The sequence below is a fragment of the Lynx canadensis genome, chromosome A3 (assembly GCF_007474595.2).
Source record: "Lynx canadensis isolate LIC74 chromosome A3, mLynCan4.pri.v2, whole genome shotgun sequence".
Classification (NCBI taxonomy): Eukaryota; Metazoa; Chordata; class Mammalia; order Carnivora; family Felidae; genus Lynx; species Lynx canadensis.
Window position 1 is genome coordinate 62,970,784 of NC_044305.1, and position 24,593 is coordinate 62,995,376.

General features: G+C 39.8%; 1 protein-coding gene across 3 annotated transcripts in view; it reads left to right on the forward strand.

Moving 5' to 3' along the window:
• PLEKHH2 (pleckstrin homology, MyTH4 and FERM domain containing H2) overlaps positions 1–24,593 on the forward strand; it is a 115,418-nt gene that overhangs the window by 45,320 nt on the left and 45,505 nt on the right. For all 3 annotated transcript variants that reach the window (XM_030310500.2, XM_030310501.1, XM_030310502.1), the window contains exons 7-15: positions 1,652–1,837; positions 4,509–5,470; positions 8,716–8,791; positions 10,237–10,331; positions 10,922–11,066; positions 13,808–13,944; positions 14,045–14,155; positions 14,313–14,399; positions 16,462–16,620. In XM_030310500.2, coding sequence (XP_030166360.1) covers positions 1,652–1,837; positions 4,509–5,470; positions 8,716–8,791; positions 10,237–10,331; positions 10,922–11,066; positions 13,808–13,944; positions 14,045–14,155; positions 14,313–14,399; positions 16,462–16,620 — 1,958 coding nt within the window. The remainder of the gene's footprint in view (positions 1–1,651; positions 1,838–4,508; positions 5,471–8,715; positions 8,792–10,236; positions 10,332–10,921; positions 11,067–13,807; positions 13,945–14,044; positions 14,156–14,312; positions 14,400–16,461; positions 16,621–24,593) is intronic.

A 24,593-nucleotide genomic window follows, 5' to 3' on the forward strand; every position in this document is an offset into this window, starting at 1 on the left:
AGACACAGAATCGGAAGCAGGCTCCAGGCTCTGAGCCATCAGCCCAGAGCCTGACGCGGGGCTCGAACTCACGGACTGCGAGATCGTGACCTGGCTGAAGTCGGACGCTTAACCGACTGCGCCACCCAGGCGCCCCACAAAAGACACTTTTATTGCTCTTACCACTTAGAAAATCCCAAGGGTTTTAGGAGCTGAATGCCGGGAACCATGGATGTAGACCAAGATATATATTTCTTCTATCACACAGTTTCTCCACCTGTATGATGAGAAGTCAGTGTCCACCTAGTTGATTTGGAATTCCATATTTACATATGGAATCATTGACACAGATTGAATATAATAAGCCTACTCTGAAAAAGCTGATATTTTACCTGATATTCTTAGCTTGTAATTCTAGTCTTCAGTGGCAGTCTCTTCAGTCTTGTAGACTAAGGGGTATCAATCCTTGGGGCCTAGGCTTGGACTGGAGAAGAATAGATACAATCATGTAGATATAGTATAGTACTTTAAAAATGTATATGCAAATATATGATTATTAAAATACTGTGGATTAGTTCTGTGAGAGATAATCAACATGAGAATAATAAAAGTACACCCAAAAGAATACACTATAGATAAGATATTTTTCTTATGCTCCACTCAGTTATCAGCTGCTATTTAATTTAACCCTTTGGTCCTCTCCCAGAGGTAACAATTTAATTTTTTTGGAAACTTTTCTTACTATCACTGGGATCTCCATGCTTTTAATCTTGTAAACAGGGGTGTTAGAAGATGGATTAAATCTGTAATTAATCACTGCATGAGCTATCTAAATTCTCTGTCTAGAAACCGCCCCTTCTCCTTTTTTTTCCTCTAACGCAGTGATGAAGGCTTGCCATATTGTGGTCATGTTACATCAAGCCCCTCTTTCTGCTCTCTTGGAAGAAGCAAACCGAAAACTAAGATAGCAAAAGTTATTACAGTGATCATGTGATATTTGCCCCAGTGATGATCTGAATTTCCTTTAGTTGTCTTGGCAACTTTCCTCACCATTAGTAGCATTACTACCTAATCAAATTTTACCAGTTCTTGACTGCTATTTACCAGTACGTGACTTTGCAAGAAGCAACAACCTCTACTTGTTTACAATCTGTTTTTTATTTGTTTGTGTTTTTGTTTGAGAACTTTTTTTTTTGAAGTTTTCTTATGTTTATTTTTGAGAGAGAGAGAGAGACAGAGCATGAGCTGGGAAGGGGCAGAGAGAGGGAGACACAGAATCTGAAGCAGGCTCCCGGCTCCGAGCTGTCAGCACAGAGCCCAGTGCGGGGCTCGAACGCACAAACTGTGAGTTCATGACCTGAGCCGAAGTCGGCTGCTCAACCGACTGAGCCACCCAGGCGCCCCTATTGAGAACTACTTTTAAAGGGATTCAATATTTTTCTCTCTGCAGTTAAAAAATATTTAGAACATTCAAAGTATATAAACAGGTTTAAACATTAGCATATGATGCCAGACATTGAGGTTTCCATGTTACTGTACATAAATTAAGATGAACTGCAGGCTTTTTTCTGGTATAAAGAGTAAGTTGTCCAGATCTTATATGCTTTGGTTCTGTGTTTAATAAACTATTGTAAAAAAATTCCAATCTTGATTTTGATTAATGATCTTGCAGAAGTTCAGGGGAAGAAGTCATCCATTGTCTCTACACCAAAGTTCTCGGAAGGCCAGCGCCTAAGCAGTTTGACCTTTGGGTGCTTTTTATCCCGAGCAAGGAGTCCTCCTCAAGTAGTAAAATCTGTGGAAATGAGCAAGATATCATCTAAAGAACCTGACTTCACCGAGGGAAAAGACATAGAAGGTATTTATGGATTAGAAGAATCTACTTTGACATTTTTTTAAATTTGTTTTAATGTTTATTTATTTTTGAGAGAGAGACAGAGTGTGAGTGGGAAAGGGGCAAAGAGAGGGAGACACAGAATCCAAAGCAGGCTCCAGGCTCTGAGCTGTCAGCACAGAGCCCGATGCGGGGCCTGACCTCACGAATCGTGAGATCGTGACCTAAGCCGAAGTTGGACGCTCAACCAACTGAGCCACCCAAGTTCCCCTACTTTGACATTTTTTAAAAAGAAAAAATAGTTTGTTAAGATTCATCCAAATATAGATTGATTTTCCTTGTTGTTTTTTTTTCTTGACAAGTTGATGTTTTATGAAAATGTTTTTTTTTTTTAATTTTTTTTTTCAACGTTTATTTATTTTTGGGACAGAGAGAGACAGAGCATGAACGGGGGAGGGGCAGAGAGAGAGGGAGACACAGAATCGGAAACAGGCTCCAGGCTCTGAGCCATCAGCCCAGAGCCCGACGCGGGGCTCGAACTCACGGACCGCGAGATCGTGACCTGGCTGAAGTCGGACGCTTAACCGACTGCGCCACCCAGGCGCCCCTGAAAATGTTTTTAAAGAGCAATCCAGCCTTTAATCTGTATAGCTAGTTATCTTGTGTGTTGTTTTGAAAGTCTTTGCCAAGAATGCATAGGAGACACTGATTTTCCTCTCTTGGTACTTTTTCCTGAAGTAGGTAGCAGTGATATTTAATTTTTTTTAAGGTTTTATTTATTTATTTTTGAGAGAGACAGAGACAATGTGAGCAGGGGAGGAGAAGAGAGAGAGAGAGAGAGAGAGAGAAGGAATCCCAAGCAGGCTCCCCACTGCCAGCACAGAGCCTGATGTGGGCCTTGAACCCACAAAACCATGAGATCATGACCTGAGCCAAAACCAAGAGTTGGACGCTTAACCTACTGAGCCACCCAGGTGCCCCAGTAGCAGTGATATTTAAAATTAAAAAGTTCACCTTCACACCTATAAGGTACTTGTTTTAGCTGAGTTTCACATTAGAACAATGAACTTACTATTATTTACTTAAAACATTTTAAAATTACTTGATGTTAAATATAAAGTTAAATATGGCATAGTAAACTTACAAAGAAAAAGAACACCAGGGGACAATTCAGTGAGTGCTTTGATTTTCCCTTTCCCGTTTTGCTTCAAAGAGGAGAATACTTGCTTTGATTTTCCCTTTTCCGTTTTGCTTCAAAGAGGAAAATATTTGATAGATGTTTTAAGTCCTGGACCTGTGTGCAGATTTCTATCCTTCTTTTGTTTGTAAAGCCCCTTTAAATTTTGCTCTGTTGTCAGCTGCTGGCTTTGCCACCTGTAGTGTGACTTTGCCCAAATATTTTAAAGGCTTGAATTTGCATCTGCTCACTTTTCAGTTCCTGCTTCCTTCCTCCAAAGGAGAAAAACTACAGCCCCAAAAGCTGTCTCTGTGCTTGGTTTTAAAATCCTGAAAACTACATAATGTTTTTCCAGTCGGAGTTCTCCTTTGCTACTTGCTTTTCTGATGTTAGTTGCAATTTTCTTCTCTTTTTTGAGAAGTCATTTTAATTTCCCCTCTACTTTCTAATGGTCAGTTAAGCATAGCTCAGTACAGTGGGGGTTGCCTGTCCTGAAGCTCTTGTTCACATGCAAATTTAACAAATTGTCTGATGCCAAATCACAGAGTTTATTTGTTCAGCCTCTATTTCCTTGTTATTAAGGTCATATCTACATTTAAAAGTTTCTCTTATACTCTTTTTTTTAACGTTTATTTATTTTTGAGAGAGCGCGAGAGAGGACGCGCGCGCACAAGCAGGGGAAGGGCAAAAAGCGAGAGAGACAGGATCCGAATCGGGCTCTGTGCTGACAGCAGACAGCCCGATGTGGGGCTCCAACTCACGAACTGCAAGATCATGACCTGTGCCAAAGTCAGTCGCTTAACCCACTGAGCCGCTGAGGCACCTCCTCTTACACTCTTGAACCTAAATTTTTAGCTCGCTGTTTATGAAGCCCCTGGTTCATTTCATTAATTATATGATAAACAAAAATAAGCCGTGTGGAAAGACATTGTTAAAAAACATTGTTTTTGTTGTAAAAACACATTTGTATATATGAATAAACCAAAAGTAGAGTGAGGAGGGCTTTTCTGTGTTTATGTTTCTTCATGGCTTTGCATATTTCATGTATGGAAGCCTGGGAACAAAGTTTGTTTGTTTTTTAAACTATAGCTTTGTATTTATTATGTTTAAATTTACTTATGATTTTGAAAATTTAGTTGAAAGAAGGCTGTCATTTGCTTTAAAACAGAATCAGTGGTATGCTTTGGTGGCTGCTTTTTTTGATAGTCAGAGTTGCCCTGTTTCACATTTTGCTTCTTTCATTTTAAACCATTGTCGGTTTCCTTTTACCCAACGTGTTTCTTTGTAAAAAGGGGTTTAATTTTCATACTATTCTATTGAAGTGTTAGGACTCGTATTCTATATAGAGCTTACAGTTTTCAAAGTTGGGTTTCAACAAGACACACAACTAAAGGATAATGTAAATTAACCTTATTCATAGGAAAATTCCACTTTTTATAGTGTAGGTACGTAAAGCTTCGTGTACAGAGAGTTGACATTATTAAAGGCAACATGCCAATATGATGTATGCTTTTCTAGAAATGGAAATTCCAGAAAAGTCAGGCGAGAACCAAATCCAGGAAAACAACCGGGGTCCGAGAACATTGCATCAAACCACTTGTGTCTCAGAACAGAATCGGAAAACAAGAACAAGCTTTGCAACAGATGGTGGCACGTCCCAGAATTCTGGGGCTCCAGGGAGTGACTGGAGTTCGGACGAGGAAGGTGGGAGCAAAGGAAGATCCAAGAGCAGGTACACGTCCACCCTTTCCAGTCACACGTCAGAGGAAGGCGTCCAGGGTAGCAGAATGGGCAGCGAGGCGTATCTGACAGCATCCGATGACAGCAGTTCCATATTTGAAGAAGAAACTTTTGGCATAAAGAGACCAGAGCATAAGAAGCTGTATTCTTGGCAACAGGAGGCACAGTGGAAAGCTCAGAATTGTCCCCTTGGAAAGGGAAATTCTGAATCAGATAAAAAAGAGCACGATAGTTCATCGGATGAACTGAATAAAAAATTTCAGTCTCAAAGACTGGATTATTCATCTTCGTCCAGCGAGGCTAATACACCAAGCCCTATTTTGACCCCAGCTTTGACTCCAAAGCATCCTAACTCACTTTCTGGAAAAGGAACACAATTAGTGCCTTCATCAAACCTGCCAACCCCGAAGTTAAGGATTCCTAATGTTTTCAGTATAAGTGTGGCACTAGCCAAAAGGCACTTAAGCCAGCCACAGTTAAGTTCTGATAGGATGTTTGGTACAAACAGAAATGCCATCAGCATGATCCGGCCGCTCAGACCTCAGGAAACAGATCTTGATCTAGTTGATGACGACGGTACAGAAATTTTAGAGAATATGGACACTAGTTGTGATGACGGATTGTTTTCCTATGACTCCCTGGAGTCCCCTTGCTCTGACGACCAGGAAAGCTGTGACTCAGCCAAGAAGCCGGCCTGCAGCAAACCACCAACTCCACCCCTGCACCGGTTTCCCTCTTGGGTAAATGACATTGCCGTGTGCAACGCATGCATGCTGGCTTTTTCCTAAACCGGCGTTTATGTTTTACTTTCTTCTCCTATTTCTTTTCAGGTCCAGATTGTTCTGAAAAGTCTCGGTGTTCAGAGTACCATTTCCCTTTCTCTTTCCCTACTGAGTTCTGAGTCAATTGAGAAATAAGGGAAGGTGAAGACAGGCAGGAGATCAAAACATTACCTTTCTTACTGATAAAACTGATTTTAGAGAGTTGGTCGGCAAATGAGCTTTTGATACTGAACTCAGAATTTGCTAGATTTATTCATCCAGTCCCAGGTAACCCTAGACCGCTAGACGTCTGTTCCTCTTGGGTAGCTTAAAGCCCAGGGAAAGAACAAATGGTGTTTCTTGCATGCCTTTACTTCTCAAGAGAAAGGAGCAAGGAGGGTGCTCGGCTCTGCCTGTCCAGTTTCTCATTCTAAGCTTGCCAGTCACATTAAGCCATCCCTCCTTGGGAAGGAGAAATGAATGGTTGGAGAGGGACCCAGAGTGTTCAGTTACTAGAGTTCCCTGCACATGGAAGGAAACATCAGGGGTGGGGAAGAAGTGTTCCTCCTACCTGTGTGATACCTTGGACAAATTCGCAACCAGGACACCTAACTCTTATTGGTCATCAGTTTTTGTGCTTAATCATTTACTTGATTGGCTTTAAGAGAAATTTAATGTTACTCTTCACGAGCTTATAAATCTGTTGCTTTAATCAAAAGCATCTTCCTATGTATCTGGAGTAGATTGAAATTCCTTCCATTGAAACACTGACCATTAATACAATAGTTAGCCCATCAACTGTATGATTCTTTATAGGAATATCTACACATCACTCAATTAAAAAAATACTCTTATATTTGAAACAAACTGAAATTATCTGTTTTGTGGATTTAACATTTTCCTCACATATTGCCATAGTCTGGCCTCCAGAGAAGCGTCTGGGCTGCAGGACTTTTTTTGTTTGGGGGTCATCTTCTGTGATATTATTTCTTATTTAGAGATCCATGTGATTTTAAGCAAATGAAGGCAGCCATGTTTTCCTACTATAAATTCAGACCTTGAGATGTATCTGCTTTTACTTTCAAAAGAACATTTCATTGTGGTGTCCACATGAAACTGTCTGCAGTTCATTATTAAATTCTGGATAGCACAAAAAAGTGGACGTTATTGGCATGTGAATCTCTGGAATTCCAATTATGTTATCCTTCAGGCAGTGAGGATTTGAAATTTTTGCTTCTTTTATTATGTTGAGATTTTCAGAGATTTAGGTTAGGCTTTTCAAGTTCGTTTTTTTTGGCAAACCATTTTCCTACTCTTTTGCCTTTCTCTCTTCAATTTGTTCAATCCTGAAAAAGTAGTATTGCTTTTCAAAAGCCTTCTGGCAGGCTGGCCAAGTTTGAGATTTTATTTCAGCGTTTGTTAGGTATTTTCAGGTTTCAAGGAAAAGAGATGTATTCCAGTTGCCTCAATTTATGAGAGTGTATTTTAAGGATTTTTTTTTTTTAAATTTTTTTTTTCAACGTTTATTTATTTTTGGGACAGAGAGAGACAGAGCATGAACGGGGGAGGGGCAGAGAGAGAGGGAGACACAGAATCGGAAACAGGCTCCAGGCTCTGAGCCATCAGCCCAGAGCCCGACGTGGGGCTCGAACTCACGGACCGCAAGATCGTGACCTGGCTGAAGTCGGACGCTTAACTGACTGCGCCACCCAGGCGCCCCTATTTTAAGGATTTTTAAGAGTTTATTTGAAGGCATAGCCCATCCTTACCAAACTGGAATATCATTCAAAATACAGTAGTCACTCTAGTGGGAAAACATGTGATGTCAGCAGCACCTCTAATAGCCAACTCCTTAGAAACAGGTGACAGACACCCACTGCCCCTGGTCCAGTGTCTCAGCTTGTCCTGTCCCATCTGCGTGACTCTCCTTGTCCTCTACTGCTAACTCCTCTCCTCCACGCTGTCATGCTTCCAGCTGCCTCTCATCTCCTGCTTATTGCCCTGTGTTTACATATCTTTCTGTTCCACCAACTCTGCTGTTCTTTGCTGTGTGTATATCTCATTCTCAAGGAAACCACATCTGGTTCGTTCACTCAGCCACTCTCCAAACTAAAGTGTCTCAGACAGTTAGGGATCTCATGCCTGTTACCTAGCAGGCCGCTGGCCAGTCCAGTCCCAAAGAGCACAGCCTTACTACCTGCCCTGCCTTGGTTCAGGCAACTGTGTCCAGGTTAGATGTGGTGCACAATTCAGGACACGGTGATTATCCATGAAGAACAACTTGGAATCCCTTTTCTCACAGAGTGCAGGGTGAATAACCTCTCCAGTACCCATTTCAGAGATTTCTCTCAAAGAAGAGAAAGCAAAATAATAACCTGCTTTTGGAATAAGATAATACGATAAATTCCATTGCCATTCTCAAATTCATTTATTATTTGGCCTCGGGTATTTTTTTTATTTTTTTTTTTGAATTTTTATTTATTTTGAGAGAGAGACAGAGTGTGAGCAGGGGAGGAGCTGAGGAGAGGGAGACACAGAATCTGAAGCAGGCTCCAGGCCCTGAGCTGTCAGCACAGAGCCTGATGCGGGGCTTGAACTCACGAACTGTGAGGTGATGACCTCAGCCGAAGTCGGACGCCTGACCAACTGAGCCGCCCAGGCGCCCCGAGCCTCACATATTTCTTGTACTTGATTGAAATGGACATTGAAATAAGAAGATGAAAGCACTTAAAGCTACTCTGTGATTTCTGACTTGAAGATTTTTCTCTTTTCTTTCAGCATACTCTAGAATAGTAGAATATTAAAGGTAATATTCATGTATAGTCAATGATTATGAATGCTTTCTAACCTCATGTTACAGCCGTTCAAGGTTTTCTGCATTTTTTTCTTTAACCGTGTTTAGAATGGTAGAATACTAAACGTGGTGTTTATGTGCAATCAGTGACTATGAATAAGTTTTCTCTTACTTTTTTTCCTATCTCTTGAAAAGAATTCAAAATACCAAGCAAAAACTAGGGAACAAAGATAAATAATGGAATGACTAATGGATGGAAAACGTCTGCAGTGCTGTTCACGGTGGCATATTTGTGTTGGCACCGATGACAGTTTTATAATAATGCTCTGCTCTGGTGAATATTAAATGAAGAACAAATGAAAAACATGTGTATTGAAAGTAATCATTTCTTTGCTTTAAATATCCAGTTTAAATCTCTCTTTTACATTAGGAGAGCAGAATTTATGCTGTAGCCAAATCAGGTATTCGAATGTCTGAGGCCTTCAATATGGAGAATGTTAATAAAAGTAAGTGATTTTGCATGTTGCAATGTGGATGAACCTTGAGGACATAATGCTAAAGGAAATAAGCGAGTCATGAAAAGATAAATACTGTGTGATTCCACTTCTATGAGATCTCTGAAGTGGTCAAATTCATAGAAACAGGAAGTGGAGGGGTGGTGACCCCAGGCTGGGTGGTTGTGGGTGGGGGGGAATAGTTGCTTAATTGGCATGGACTTTCAGATTTGCAAGATACAAAAGTTCTGGAGACTTGCTTCATAACAATGTGACTATAATTAACACTAACCGAACTATACACTTAAAAATAGTTAAAGTGGTCAATTTTATGTTGTGTTTTTTACTGCAATAAAACATGTTTAAACAAATAAGTGATTTTATATTGCCATTTCACTAACCAAGAATTGCCTAAATGTTTGAAGCCATTGGAGTAGATAGAATTATGTATTTCAGAAAATTATTTCTAAGGTTGCTGATTTACATTTTAAATTGCAATTTATTGTTACCCAATATAGCGGCACATATATGTTCAATTCTGATGCAGAAAGTACCTCTTTTTGTTTTTTATTTAAAAGAGGGTAAAGCAAACAAACTGTGAGTTTCAGCTGTTTAAAAATATCAGTCTCTATGTCCTTTTTTCCAGAGTTTAAAACTCACTCTCCCATTGCTTTCCTTTCCTTTCCTTTCCTTTCCTTTCCTTTCCTTTCCTTTCCTTTCCTTTCCTTTCCTTTCCCATCCCTTCCCATCCCTTCCCCTTTTCTTTCTTTCTTTCTTTCTTTCTTTCTTTCTTTCTTTCTTTCTTTCTTTCCTTTCTTCAAAAAATTTTTAAAGAAGCAATGTATTCCCAGTATGAAAAGTAAAACTGAACAACAGAAAACTGTATGGAATAAAAAGAGAAGTTTTCCTGTGGTTCTTTCCACTAGCTCCCTCCCTTTCCTACTACTGATGCCTATCTTAGAGGCAACCATTGATGTTCTATTTCTTCTCAGCAATGTTCTGTTCTTACCATTCAGGAAATTATATTCCTAAACTTTCAACATGAGGTTTACCTGATAAAAACTTAAGCATGATGATGTTTTAACACCATGTCAGTAACATGGCTATGAATAATTGGAGAATATCTTCATTGGGTACTGCTCACTGAATCAGCAGATGTTTGTGCTATTTCTGCCCAGCCTGACCTGCATAGAAATGCCTGCCGAAGAAATAAAAGCTATGATCCCTACTCTCAAAGAGCATGCAGTCTAGTTGGGGAAGTAACATACATGAGGAAATAATGAACCATGCAAGAGAGTATATCCTTACAACAGACTATGTGAGAACAGTCATGTGTGTTAATCCAGCTTCTCTTTAATTGGAACTTTTGCTAGCTCACATTCATAAGAAATAGACCTAAGTGCTAGAGAGAAGTTTCTTGTTTTTTGTTTTTTAAATCACTTTGTCTTATCTTTCAGATTCTGCCCCTCTGCTCTCCTATACCACATCAGGACTCTATACCTCCCTGATATACAAGAATATGACAACCCCAGTGTATACAACTTTGAAGGGGGTAAGTCATTATTGTTACTGCTAAACATGTGGTTCTCTTCATGGTGGATCGAGAAAACTGTTTATTTAAGCTCCAGATCCCATTCTTGACATTTTACACAGACTCTCCCTTTATAGGGAGTTTTAGACACTCACTCTAATATATCATAAAAAGAGAAGAAATGGAAAGATCCGGAGGAGATATTTATGCTTCTCAGAGTATTAGAGGTCTGGGCTCATTTTTGTTACACCCCGTGTGATTTTCCACCTCCTCCACGGTGGTTAATTGTTTAAAGGAAATACCACTATTAATGATGTAGGGAAAATTCCTAATTTGGCAAGATTTTTTTGTCACTGCCAGGGTTCCCTCCTCCTTGCTTGAAGTACCTAATTAAAATAAGTATTTTCAACTATTAACAGCCTATGTTTCCAGGAATCTTTTATATTTGACGAACGCCTTGCTAATTAGAATTTGGGATTTAACCACATGACTTTGATAATACTAAAAGATATTCTTGTATTCCCTTAAAAAATCTTATTTTGTGACTCCTGGTGAAACATTTTATATCTAAAAAGAGAGGGACACAGATAGGCCGCTGTGCTTTTCTTTAGAAGGCAACCCAAATAAGCAGCAGCCCGTTCCTGGATGACTCCTCTGGGTCAGAGGAAGAAGATAGTTCCAGATCCAGCTCCCGGACTTCGGAGTCAGACACGCGCAATCGAAGCGGGCCAGGCAGCCCCAGAGCAATGAAACGAGGTGAGGGAAAATCTCAGGCACACAAGACAACTCCAAATAAATCAGGGTATTTAATTCAGGATATTCTGGAATTTCATCCACCTAATAGGACTTTTTAAAAAAGCTGAAGTACTTGCTTGAAACCAAAGTGAAAAGAGAATTAGCCAAGACTGAGATGCTTATATTCTTGTCCTAGTTCTCTTCTTAATTTTTTTTTTATTCCATATAAGCCACATGATCTTTTTTTTTTTAACCTTATCCTATCTGTAAGAGAGAGATCACTTTATTATGGGAATAGAGTGAAATAATTGGCCAAAATGAGGTTTCTCTTTTATAGTTACTGTGTGGCATTTTGCATAATTTATGGGATAGACTTATTTCAGCTAAATTTGTTATGCTGCTAAATGGGAGAAAATACACCTAAAAATTTGGTGGTTAACCTGATATTAAGATGGAAACCAACAAAAACTTTACTTTAGGCATGTCTATGATTTTTAGTGGATTTTGAAGAAACTTTTGGCATAGGTAGAGGTTACAGAAAGAGATAATCACACTGAATGACACCTGAATTTTACAAAAGTAATGCGGCGTGCTCTGTTGGTTTTCAGATTATGTTCCACGGAACCCTTAGGTAATCCCCAGCCCCTCAACTTCAACTGGAACTGCTCAGCTTCCATAGGTTTTATTAAGCTTCGGGGCTGTCATTGGGGTCTTTACTCCTCCTATCTTAGCTCCCAGCAGCTGGTATTGGGTTACATCACACTTTCGCTCAAAACACTGCAAAGACCCATAATGGTTATAAGGTGTTACCCGACTCTTTTGTGCCTTTGATCTCATCTCCTTTCTCCTTCCTTACACCCTCTTGCTGTTCCTAGAACAGGCCAGGCATGCTTTTATTTCAGGACCTTCACACTGATTGTTTCCTTTACCTGCTTTTCTTCCCCCCAGATGTCTATAGGGCTGACTTGGGCGCATCCTACGGTGCTTTGCTCCAACGCTGCCTTCTCAGTGAGATCTACCCTGAGCACAGCATTCGAGTTGCAGTCCTTTGCTCTTCTCCATCTACTAACTCTTTCTATTCCCTCTAGTCTGCTCTATGTTTTATTTTTTCATAGCACTTACTGCCTGTTTTTTTTTTTTTTCTGTCTCTACCAACTAGACTCTATGTTCCATGAGGGCAGAGATTTTTCTGTTTTATTGTCTGCTCTCTCCCTAACACCTGGGGTAGTGCCTAGCACACTGGCCCTGGGGTCGGGCGCCCCAGGTTAGCACTCCAGCATTGCTCCTGCCCAGCTGTTTGACTTGGGATAAATGTTTTAGTTTAATCTCTGGACCTTAGTCTCCTTAGAGAATGAGGGCACCAATCAGGATGATCTCTGAGGTCCCTTTTAAGTCTAAGTTTCTGTTATTCTATGAAATATAAAGGTATTGCTACTATAACAACTATTACTTGTCTTTGTCAAATCGACAAGAAATTGATATAGTGACATTATCCTAACAAGTCCCTTAAATGTTAATAAACACGTTGAAAAATTGCTAGATGTTGCAATGAATAATGATACAAATCTTTGATTTTATTTATTATGTTCAAAATTTCCAATTGTATTGACCCTCCAGATGTGGCTTGCAACTTGCTAGTCATTTTCTGAAAAAGGCAAGTGAATTATTGTGACAATGTTCCCTTGAATTTTACTTTGTAGCTGCTGCCAAATGAAATAGTCTGTTTATATCTTTAAGTCTTATTGCTTCTTTTTTACAAAATATTTTTAAAATTTATAAGCTAATAGTATTGGACTTTCATGAAAAACACTACTGAAATTGTGAAGTTCTTTTTTTTTTTTTTTTTTTTTTACGTTTATTTATTTTTTTTTGGGACAGAGAGAGACAGAGCATGAACGGGGGAGGGGCAGAGAGAGAGGGAGACACAGAATCGGAAACAGGCTCCAGGCTCTGAGCCATCAGCCCAGAGCCCGACGCGGGGCTCGAACTCACAGAGCGCGAGATCGTGACCTGGCTGAAGTCGGACGCTTAACCGACTGCACCACCAAGGCGCCCCTGTGAAGTTCTTTTTAATGTGAATTACTTTAGAAGTGGTTGCTGGGTGGCTCAGTCAGTTAAGCGTCCGACTCTTGGTCTCGGCTCAAGTCATAATCTCACAATTTGTGGGTTTGAGCCCTGTGTCAGGCTCAGCACTGACAGCATGGAGCCTGCTTGGAATTCTGTCTCTCCCTCTGTCTCTGCCCCTCCCCCACTATTGCACATGCACACACCCTCTCTTTCTCTCTCAAAATAAACATTAAAAAGTAAAATAAATTAAAAGTGATTTCAACAACTAAGTGGTTTAAAATGTGATTGTACAACTCTTGATAAACTGAAATCAAACATTTGCTTGCCTTATATAAGTCAGTATGTAAATACACATGTTTTTAATCTTTAATAAAAGACATTAGTATCTTTGCGTGTATTTTATTATGTATATATATTGCACATAGTTTATGTATGTAAAATTAGCTGTGCTTGTGATCATACAAGAATATTATTTATATGCCTATGACTTCCTTGGAGGTTTGCATGATAATCCTTACCCTCTAGTTCTGTTTTTTGCTTTAAAAGTTCTTTATGGCCGAAGGTATGAGAATAAATATAGTCTAGGAGGGCTGATGATTTTGTGGAATACCTGTATTCCTTAGGAGAACTCACAGCTGGCATTTGGACCACCTGATTATTAAATATCGACCTAATTTATTTCTTTATTCATCTAGGTGTGTCTCTTTCTTCTGTGGCTTCTGAAAGTGACTATGCCATTCCCCCAGATGCTTACCCCACAGACACAGAATACTCACAGCCAGAGCAGAAGCTTCCTAAAACTTGCTCATCTTCCAGTGATAACGGGAAAAATGTAAACACTGATTCAAGTTTAAAAAAAAAAAAATCAATGAATCTTATTAGTTTGAGCCTCTAAAATGAAATTTAAATTTTTAAAATTTCTTTTTAATTAGGAACCCCTGGAAAAATCTGGCTATTTATTAAAAATGAGTGGTAAAGTCAAGACTTGGAAGAGGAGGTGGTTTGTTCTCAAAGGTGGTGAATTACTTTACTATAAATCTCCGGTGAGTGGAAAGCACTTACCCTTTAGAACTGAATTCCTCAAACTGTAAATCAAGCTCCTGATATTCTTTCCTGTAATGCAATTAATTATACAAAGCATTTCTTACTATTACTATTACAGGCAGTCCCTTTACGTTTCGTTTTCTTCCTTTCCTACAGAGTGACGTAATTAGAAAACCCCAGGGCCATATTGAACTTAGTGCAACCTGCAGTATTTTAAGAGGAGATAACAAACAAACAGTTCAGGTACTTTTTTTTTTTTCCTTTTTCTTTTTTGTATCATGTAAAATTCAATTCTTGGTTATCCAAGCTAATAGGAGATTGGATGATTCAATGTTTCTTTTTTTTTTTTTTAATTTTTTTTTTTTAATGTTTATTTATTTTTGAGACAGAGAGAGACAGAGCATGAACGGGGGAGGGTCAGAGAGAGAGGGAGACACAGAATCCAAAGCAGGCTCCAGGCTCTAGGCTCTGAGCTGTCAGCACAGAGCCCGACGCAGGGCTCAAACTCACGGACCGTGAGATCATGACCTGAGCCGAAGTCGGACGCCCAACCGACTGAGCCACCCAGGCGCCCCGATTTAATGTTTCTTTATTCACTTTGTGTTAAGTGTGATTCCTCAAAAATGTGTGAAACCCTAGGTCTTCTCAGTTCAAACTACATTATAAACTAGGTTTGTGTTAAGTAACTGTCCACTACCCTTCCTTTGCCCTTGTCCCTTACATTCTTCTTCCCCTATACTTCATCTTCCAGCTATTCTCAGCTCTTAACCTGTCCGGCTATTTTAGGGAAGGCTTATCTGAGAAATGAATTACCAATAAGATGTTATTAGTTTGATGTACTACTAAATTCAAGAGGGTTTGCATTTTGATAAAGAACCGGAAAATGCCATTTCTTCTATGAACTCCAGCTGTTATAACACCTAAGTGGGAAAGATACTGGTGAGAAGAAGGCTGTCCTACCTCCTACCAAATCACACCCTAGACATAGCTGCTGGCCATTCACCCACACATAAAACCAGTCTTGCTAGAAATCTGTTAAATTTAAAACACAGGCTGTTGAGATAGTTTGGCATATGTGATTTAAATTCAGACACTTTAGGGTGCCTGAGTGGCTCAGTCCGTTAAGTGTCCAACTTCAGCTCAGGTCATGATCTCCCAGTCTGTGAGTTTGAGCCCTGCATTGGGCTCGGTGCTGACAGCTTAGAGCCTGGAGCCTGCTTCGGATTCTGTGTCTCCCTCTCTGTCTGCCCCTCCCCTGCTTGTTCTCTCTCTCTCTCAAAAATGAATAAACATTAAAAGAAAATTAAATAAATAAATTCAGATACTTTATCTGAAATACCTTCAATAATTAATATTTTCTTGGGGCTCATGGGTGGTTCAATCAGTTAAGCATCCACCCTCTGATTTCAGTTCAGGTCATGATCTCATGGTTCGTGGGTTCAGGCCCTGTGTTGGGCTCTGTGCTGACAGTGCAAAGCCTGCTTGGGATTCTTTCTCTTCCTATCCCTTTCTGCCCGTTCCCAACTTTCTCTCTCTTAAAATAGATAAATTTAAAAATATTTTAAAAATAATAATTATTATTATTTTCTTATCTTGCTCCTTCAGAGGGTATAATGAACATTTATCAGAAAGGCTCATTGTCTATGTTTTCAGGAGATAATTAATACCTGAGAACTACCCAAAAAAGTAGAAGGGAGAAAAGTAGAAGGAAAGCTTTGTCTGGAAGCATGGCAGATAAGAAAAATCTACAAAGTTCTGAAATATTTGGAAATTTCAAAATGTGGTTCATTTGAGACTGAAAAATTGCTAATTCATAATATCCGATCACATGTTAGTTGTAAGAATTTCTCTTCTTTATAAGCAAGGACTTCTTATTTTATTTATAATTAATTTTTATTTCTATAACAAATAATTCCTCTTTATTTGCAAAAAATATTTTATTACGGTCTCCAGTCATGCTACTGCTCACTTCAACAGCTGGGAGACTGTAGCACATTTAAAGGAGAAAAAGAAAATGTAACAAATAAGCAAGATAAAAAATGATGACACAAAAGTTTAACACTCTGAAAAACTTTAAACTAAAGTGAAAACAATGATTTCAACACAAAGTTAATTATTGTAATTCTCACAATCTGGTTAAACCATTCTAAATTATCTGTGGAGTCATTTATTTAGCACCTAGGATTCAAGGTATGGCATGTTTGTTTCTATGTTAATTAATGTTGTTTTTAGGAGAGACAGGGAAATGCTAATAATCCTAAATCTTCAGAGTTTCCTTTCCTATCTCTTTCTCATCCCGTTCCAGCTGACCACTGAAAAACACACCTACTATCTGACTGCAGATTCTCCCAATATATTGGAAGAATGGATTAAAGTATTGCAGAATGTTCTCCGAGTACAAGCTGCCGACCCACATTTTCTGCAGCCTGAGGGCAAACCCACAGTGAAGGGATTGCTCACCAAGGTAGGAACTTTAGTACAGTGCAGTGTCCTGGGCATCTGGGGAGTCAGCCCCACTGATCGTAAGTGGGTGTCAGAGGGTATGTGTATTGAATATTTATATTATCTTGGGGTGGGAAGTGTCTTTTGCTTATGATGCCAAGTGTTCTAACCATCAAAAATTCCCTAAGCAGAATTTTGAAAAGACAGTTGAAAAGCTTGGGAAAGCATTTAAAATGTGTAAAAACCAAGCTTTTCTAATCAATAAGTAAAGGATAAATACCATCGTGGGGGGAAAGGAACGAAGGACACAATGGGAAAGAAGTAGAGCTGGTAGACGGAAAAAATACAAACGATATTTTAAAAACTCTGGGAGCGCCAGGGTGGCTTAGTTGGTCAAGCGTCTGACTCTTGGTTTTGGCTCAGGTCGTGATCTCACAATTTGTGAGTTTTAACCCCGTATCGGGCTCTGCGCGGACAGGGAGGAGCCTGCTTGGAATTCTCTCTCTCTCCCTCTTTCTCTTCCTGCTTGCGCACTCTCTCTCAAAATAAATAAATAAACTTAAAAAAAATCTGGTCAAAGGGTGGATATTTTTTAAAATTATGAAACATAGTATTGACACAAAATGAGTGAGCTTATTACTTTAGAAGGCAATTTGGAAAAAAAAAAAAAGGAATTTGGCAGTGTCTTGATCCAAGTGTTAATTCAGTGAATGCTTTTGAATGAACAAATGAATGAATATTAAATGTTTAAAAACATTTATACAGACCTTTTCATTCAGCAATCTCAGTCCAAGAAATTTATACTTAGGAAATGGTTTTAATTTGCCAAATATTTAAGTATAAGAATGTCCATCACAGCATGGTTTGTTTTTTTCCTATTTTTAAAAAATGAGATATAACTAGCATACACTAAAATGCAGATCTTAAATGTAGAGTTTGATGAGTTTTGACAAATATTTACAGTCACTCTGTCAAGATACAGAATGTTTCCATTGCCCCAGAAAGATTACATGCATGGCATGGTTTATAACAAAAACAAATTGGGATCAACTTAAATGTAGAGTAGGGATAGTTTAAATAAGTACATATAATCAGATAATGCTCTACTATGCAGCCATTTTATTTATTTTTTATTTTTTAAAGTTTATTTATTTTGAGAGAAAGAAAGCACATATGAGTGAGGGAGGGCAGAGAGAGAGAGAATCCCAAGCAGGCCTTGTGCTGTCAGCTCAGAGCCCACTGCAGGGCTCGAACTCATGAACCATGAGATCATGACCTGAGCAGAAATCAAGAGTCAGGCACTTAACCAACTGAGCCACCCAGGCACTCCTACTATGCAGCCATTTTAAATATTGTAAAAGAATATTTAGTGCTATAGGAATATGTTATGACACACTGTTAGGTGATAAAATAAATAGAATGCAGTATTATATTATTATCCCACTTTATTATATGCATCTATAGAAAAAGGTCTGAATATGAAATATACCAAGACATATTGGTTAGTGCTATGTGATTTTATTCTTGCTTAATTCTGTTTTCTAAGTTTTTTTAGAAAGAGTAAGAATCCTTGGGGCGCCTGGGTGGCTTGGTCGGTTAAGCATTCGACTTCGGGACTTCGGCTCAGGTCATGATCTCACCGTCCGTGAGTTCGAGCCCCGCATCAGGCTCTGTGCTGACCGCTCAGAGCCTGCAGCCTGTTTCAGATTCTGTGTCTCCCTCTGTCTCTGCTCCTCCCCTGTTCATGCTCTGTCTCTCTCTGTCTCAAAAATAAATAAACTTTGGAAAAAAAAAATTTAAAAAAAAAAAAGAAAGAAAGAGTAAGAATCCTAAGATAAATATTATTTTTAAACTTAAAAATTGGTCACTCTTAGAAAAATATAATAAAATATTTACACATAAATTATTACACACAAAAATAACCTCTGAGTAACCACTCATCCTTCATGTGCTTTGTTTACATAAGTTAAAAATTTAGATTTAGAAGAGTTATGTCACCATAGCTAGCATTAATGTGGGTGCTATTCAGTAATATTTACAAAGATTGACCAGCTACACCAAAAGTAGGAGAAAAAATTCACCGAGTTGTGCTCTGTTTTTTCCAAAATGTTACAGTACCATGAAAATATTTTTTCAGTTACTGATGACTTAGAAACTTCTTAGTATTATGCAAATATATACTTTCCAGTGAACACAGTGATGCTTTAAATCATATTCTTACTATAATTCATAATAACTAGTTGTCTTCCTGTTTCAAGGACCATGTGTATCAAACCCTTAGACTTTAATATGATCCTGTGGCTAAGGGTTGGTTACTTGTTCCACCGTGTGTTTGTTTGATTGTTTTTACTTTATCCACATGGCATTGTCAGTTTCTGCATATTACATTTCTGCTATTCCCTGCCTCCCATCTCATACTTGCGTTTTAAATGAGTATAAGTAGATGTGATTATCAGATGACTTAACCATTTGGGTTTATAGACAGGATGCTTATTAGGTTTCCTTCCTACCATTTTCATGTCCACCCCCATATTGTCGCCCTCAGAGCCTTATAAGAGAAACTCTTGCCTCAGTTATTCTGAGTGACTTGTTCTGAGCTCACACTCAGGCTACAATTTAAGCTACTGCAGAACAGCACTTGAATACTTTGCAGGGGAGGACGTTTTCTCAGGCTGTCACGTTGTTATTAAGTACAGAAATATGTAGGTAGATATTAAGAACTTGACTAATTTGATTCTGGATATTCACTCTTGCAACTTTTAATATTTAGGAAGAACATTTTCTCTATAAAAAGTCATTTATTTAAAAAAACAAAAATTATTGAGTAGTTACCACATGCCAGCCAATGGGCTGGAGGATATCAACATGAATAGGCCATTGGCCCCTCCCCACCCCCCATTCCTCAAAGAGGAGCATAATCTATTGGGAAAGAAAGGGACTTAGCATATTATAATATGTACCAAGTGCAATTATGAGAGGCATGGTAAGGTCACAGAGAAATCTAATTTAGGCTGTGGGATCAGGAACAACTTCTCAGAGAAGATTTATTTGTGGTGAGTCTTCAGGGAAGAGAAGGAATCATTACACCAAATGGAAATGGGCAGGGAAGGTATCCCAGGCTAGGAGACAGTGGGAACAAAGACAGTATCTCAAAGCGGTGCCATATACGCTGGAAACATGTCCTTTGGAGAACAAGGTGGAGGGGCCTGGTCATGGAGGGATTTTTGTCTTGTTAAAGACTTTATTCTTCACCCTGAATGTGATGTGGAACCCTTCAGGTTTGTAACAGAGGCAGGGGCATGTTCATGTTGCTAATAGATCACTCTGCTGAGAGGAAGGTGGATTTGCAGGGGGCAAGGTGGAAAGAAGTTCTAAAAACAGTTAGCAGAAGTTGTTCTTGTGAAGGGGATGAGATGCTGAGCTGGTCATAGGGAAAGAGAGGAGAAGGTGAATTTAAATAATGAGAGGAGGTAAAGTCTTCAGTTAGATTGGTTGAATTCAGGGTTAGGAAGTGCAAATGGTTGGCTGGGTGAAAGATGGTGCCACATAAGACAGCTCAGAGAGGAGGAACAGTTTTAGGATAATTCAAAGGTTATTTTGGACCATGCCAATTTTTAGAGCTTTGAGGACACCTGAGTTAAGAATTAAGAAGTCCGTCAAGCAGTGCCAATGAGTCTACATCACAGGAGGAGGCTGGGTTGGAGAGAAGAATTTGGGGAATTCTCAGCATGAATGTCGTGGTTGAATTCATGACGATGACAGAAGTCTCCCAGGGACACGTGTGTGGTGGAAGAGTGGGGGCCTCCTGCTGGAACACTGGGTTTTACAAAAGCTGAGAGCATACAAAGGAGATATGCAAAGAGACCCTGGAAAGTAGGTAATGGGATCATGGAAGTGGAGTGCGTGACCGGGTGGGAGGGGTCTGCAGGCAGTGGAGTGCTCGCAAGCAAGGCACATTGCAGTGTGTTGAAGGACAAAGGGTAGATGAGTAAGTGCAGTATTTGAGTTCAGAGTACTGTCCACCTGGTCCAGTACATTAGAGGGAATGAAGCTGAAGGGAACATGGTGTCAGGAGAGGCATTTTTAGGACAGGAAAGGCATACCTTGAGTTTGCAAACTGAGAGGAAGAAGCCAGGATGAGGAGAAGTGGGAAATGAAGCTCAAAAGAAGTAGGTGGGCGAGCATGGTTGGTCGGCATGGTAGGTGGGCATGGTGGAAGGACATGGTGGAAGGACATGGTGGGCAAGCATTGTGGGTGATCATGGTGGGCATGCATGGTAGGCAGGCATGGTGGAAGGACATGGTGGGCGGGCATGGTGGAAGGGCATGGCAGAAGGACATGGTGGAAGACCATAGTGGGCAAGTGTGGTGGTAGGCAAAGTGGGGAGGCATGGTGAGTGGGCATGGTGGGTAGGGTGGAAGGGCTGGACTGGCAGAAAGGCGAGGAAGGATGAATATCTAAGTTTGTCGGGGATTGAATGAGATCACGCCTGATATCATCAATTTTCTTGATGAAGATTACTCCATAAGACAAAATTATGTAGTGAGAATGAGGGAAAGGATTGAGAATAATCAGGGACATAGGGATATACTCAAGGGCAAATAGAAAGATTGCTAAGTGTTACTAGGACCCACCTGACTTTAGTGATTGGAACTTGTTATTTTTCTCTTACATCTTCAGATGCCCAGAAATAGGAGCAGAGAATTCACATTGTAGCAATGTGAGGATAGTCATTTTTTTCTAATATTTTATTGTGTAAATTTTCAATTATGCAGAAAAGTTGGAAGACAGTTTTATAGTGAACACCCATATTCCCACCACCTAGATTCTGTAATTAACTTTACTTGCTTTATACATGCCTATCAAGGTGATGATTTGAAATTAATGTTTCATTCTGGGCATTTTCAAATGTGTGGAAGTAGAAGGAATAATAACACGAACCTCATATATTTATTACCCAATTTTAAGTTGTTAACTATGGCTAATGTTATGGCAGAAAGCCCCCCATAACCTTCCCTCTCTCTTCCCACACTCTTCACTGGATTACCTAAAAGCAAATGGAGATGAAATTGTATTGAGTGTATATGTTCGAAGCAGAGAATGCGACACAATCCCAGCCCTTGGAGCAAGAGGTGTTTTGTGACCAAACCAGGACCCAAGATTGGGAGGAAGGGAAGAGAGGCCAGGAGAGAACTGATAAACTGGAATAAAATGGAAGAATCAGGGGACTTACTGTTTGGAAAGAGGTCAAAGAACAGGAGTGGTGTGAATAAGGAGAGAAGGAAGGAGGGGAAGAAGGTTGAAATCAGAGAATAAAATGTCAGTTTCAAAAGTGGAGCAGTTTCCAGTGAAGAAAAAAAGTCGAGGGTGCGGTGGAGGGGATGGAGGGACAAAAATGGAGGGACACCAAAAGTTAGTGGAAATGAAGAGAGCATGAAACTGTGAGTTAAGGATGTAGAGAGGCAGTGAGGGAAAGAGGCTAGGGCAAGAGCATGGGCGCAAGTCCTGGCTTCGCCACTTGCCCTTGTGTGACCTTGAATAGGTTGCTTGCAGGCTCTTTGCCTTACTGTCTTCATCTGTAAAGCGGAAGGATAATCATAGTGACAACCTCACAGGGTGTTGGGAAGATTGAAATTTGTTTTAATTTTTTAATGTTTATTTTTAAGAGAGAGAGAGAGTGTGTGTGTGTGTGTGTGTATGCGCGCGCGGGGGAGGGACAGAGAGAGGGAGACACAGAATCTGAAGCAGGTTCCAGGCTCTGAGCTGTCAGCACAGAGCCTGACATGGGACTCGAACCCACGAGCTGCAAGATCATGACCTGAGCTGAAGTCGGATGCTTAACCAATTGAACCACCGAGGTGCCCTGAGGATGAAATGAATTATTTAAGCTTATAAAGTGCTTTAGAACAGTGTCTGGCACATCATAAACACTCCCAAAATGCGAGGCATTATTATCACAAGACTTTCACCTCAATTTGGAAGTCAGCAACACTGGTGACAGGATTTATGGTGGAGAATGCTGGAGGCATGAATGTTTAGGAGAGGAGAGACGATTGTGGCATTTTATATTTTGTGTGATGACAGAGGCTAATCAGGGTATGATATACCGTGTCTTTAAAGTTTCAGACAGAACTGATAGGAAGTCCCTTTGTTATAGATTCAAGGTAAAAAAATGACTCAGTTACTTTGTTTGCCGAAGCCCTAGGGTTGGAGGTTGCCTTTAAATTTTTATGAGGATTCTTCTATCATAATTTGCTTTACTATGAGTTTTTCAGAATAAGTTAGAGTTTTAAGAAATTCTAATACAATCAGACGTACACATAAAGATAGACTGTGTTTTTAAAACACAGTTTTTACAGTGAATTGGCAATGGCCTTTGTTAACTTGTAGTTCTTCAAAGGTACACGTTGTGCTACTCTAAAGATAAATCATTTCAAAAGTATGCTCTCTACAGCCAGATGCATTGTACTCCAGTTTTGATGAGAGGCCCTTCTGGGTTTTGTTTAAAAGAAGAAGAAAGAAAGAAAGAAAGAAAGAAAGAAAGAAAGAAAGAAAGAAAGAAAGAAAGAACCAACTGGGTGATACAAACTGTTTAAAACTTACAGGATATTTATCTGTAAATATCTGTTTCTAACTTTAATTAAACTGAAATATGTCTTGCCAAATGAAACCTTTTTTGTTTTTGCTCGAGCGAATTCTAAATCCATCAAACTGTTGGATGGTGGTGTTTGCTTAAGACCACAGCCCAAAGTCTGGCTATGTGTGTGGGTTTAAATAACATGTGGTTTTACTGCGCCTTATTCATAGTGAGGAAGGAAGCATTTATTGAGTAACTACTATTATCCTTTATTTACTTTTCTCCCTTGGTCATCACATCAGCCCAATAAGGTATACAATACTCCCACATTATGGACCAGAAGGCTGAAAGGTTTAGTCAGTTGCCTGAGGACATGCATCTAGCATGATGCAGAACTGCAGTTGAAGCTTTGGTCCATTTGACCTCAAAAAACAGGCCTTTTCTACTCGGGTGACTTGCCTCCTGTAAACTCTATTATGGAAGTTGTTTCTTTTCTTCTCAGTGTATTCCTGTCAGAACAGTCCATTTCAGTGTAAGTCATTACAAGGGCCCTGTAAGACATGCATGCCTCCCACCCCCACCCTTCATGTCCCTTCCACGGCGACCTCTCGCCTCACTTGCTCAGTCTCAGACACACCATCTCCCGGCCATACCATATCCCTTTGTCCAGTGTTCTTCCCTCAGATGACTGTATGGCTCATCCACCTCCTTCAGAGCCTTGACTCAATGTCAGCAAGGCCTTCCTGAGTCCCTTAGCTTAAATTATAAAATGCACAGACCCTAGAGCAATCTCTAACTATTCAAAGTCAAGAGGTAGAATCAAATTCTGTCCCACTCACTTGACATATTTCCTGACACATAGGCAGTACTCAGTATATAATTATAGATTTTAATATTTAGCATGAATCCTTCTGGAGAAGGCATCAGATGTTTTGAAGAGTGAATCTTTAATATTTGGGAAAGCACTAGAATTTTTTTAGGTTTTAATCTTCTCATTTCTAACATTATTAGGGGGTTAACCCAGAGAGCCACAAGATTACTGAAAATCTGTAAAACACCGAAATTATGACATAAACTTACTTGTGAAATGGGCATCTTGTTTTGTTCGTCTTTGACTTCTTAGCCCTAGAGGCATCGTACTTGACATAGAGCAAAAATTTGTTAAGTGTTGAATGGTGAGCACTAAAGCCAAACAGGTAAATCTTAAACTGCATTTGGACAGGGTCGCCTGGGTGGCGCAGTCGGTTAAGCGTCCGACTTCAGCCAGGTCACGATCTCGCGGTCCGTGAGTTCGAGCCCCGCGTCGGGCTCTGGGCTGATGGCTCAGAGCCTGGAGCCTGTTTCCGATTCTGTGTCTCCCTCTCTCTCTGCCCCTCCCCCGTTCATGCTCTGTCTCTCTCTGTCCCAAAAATAAATA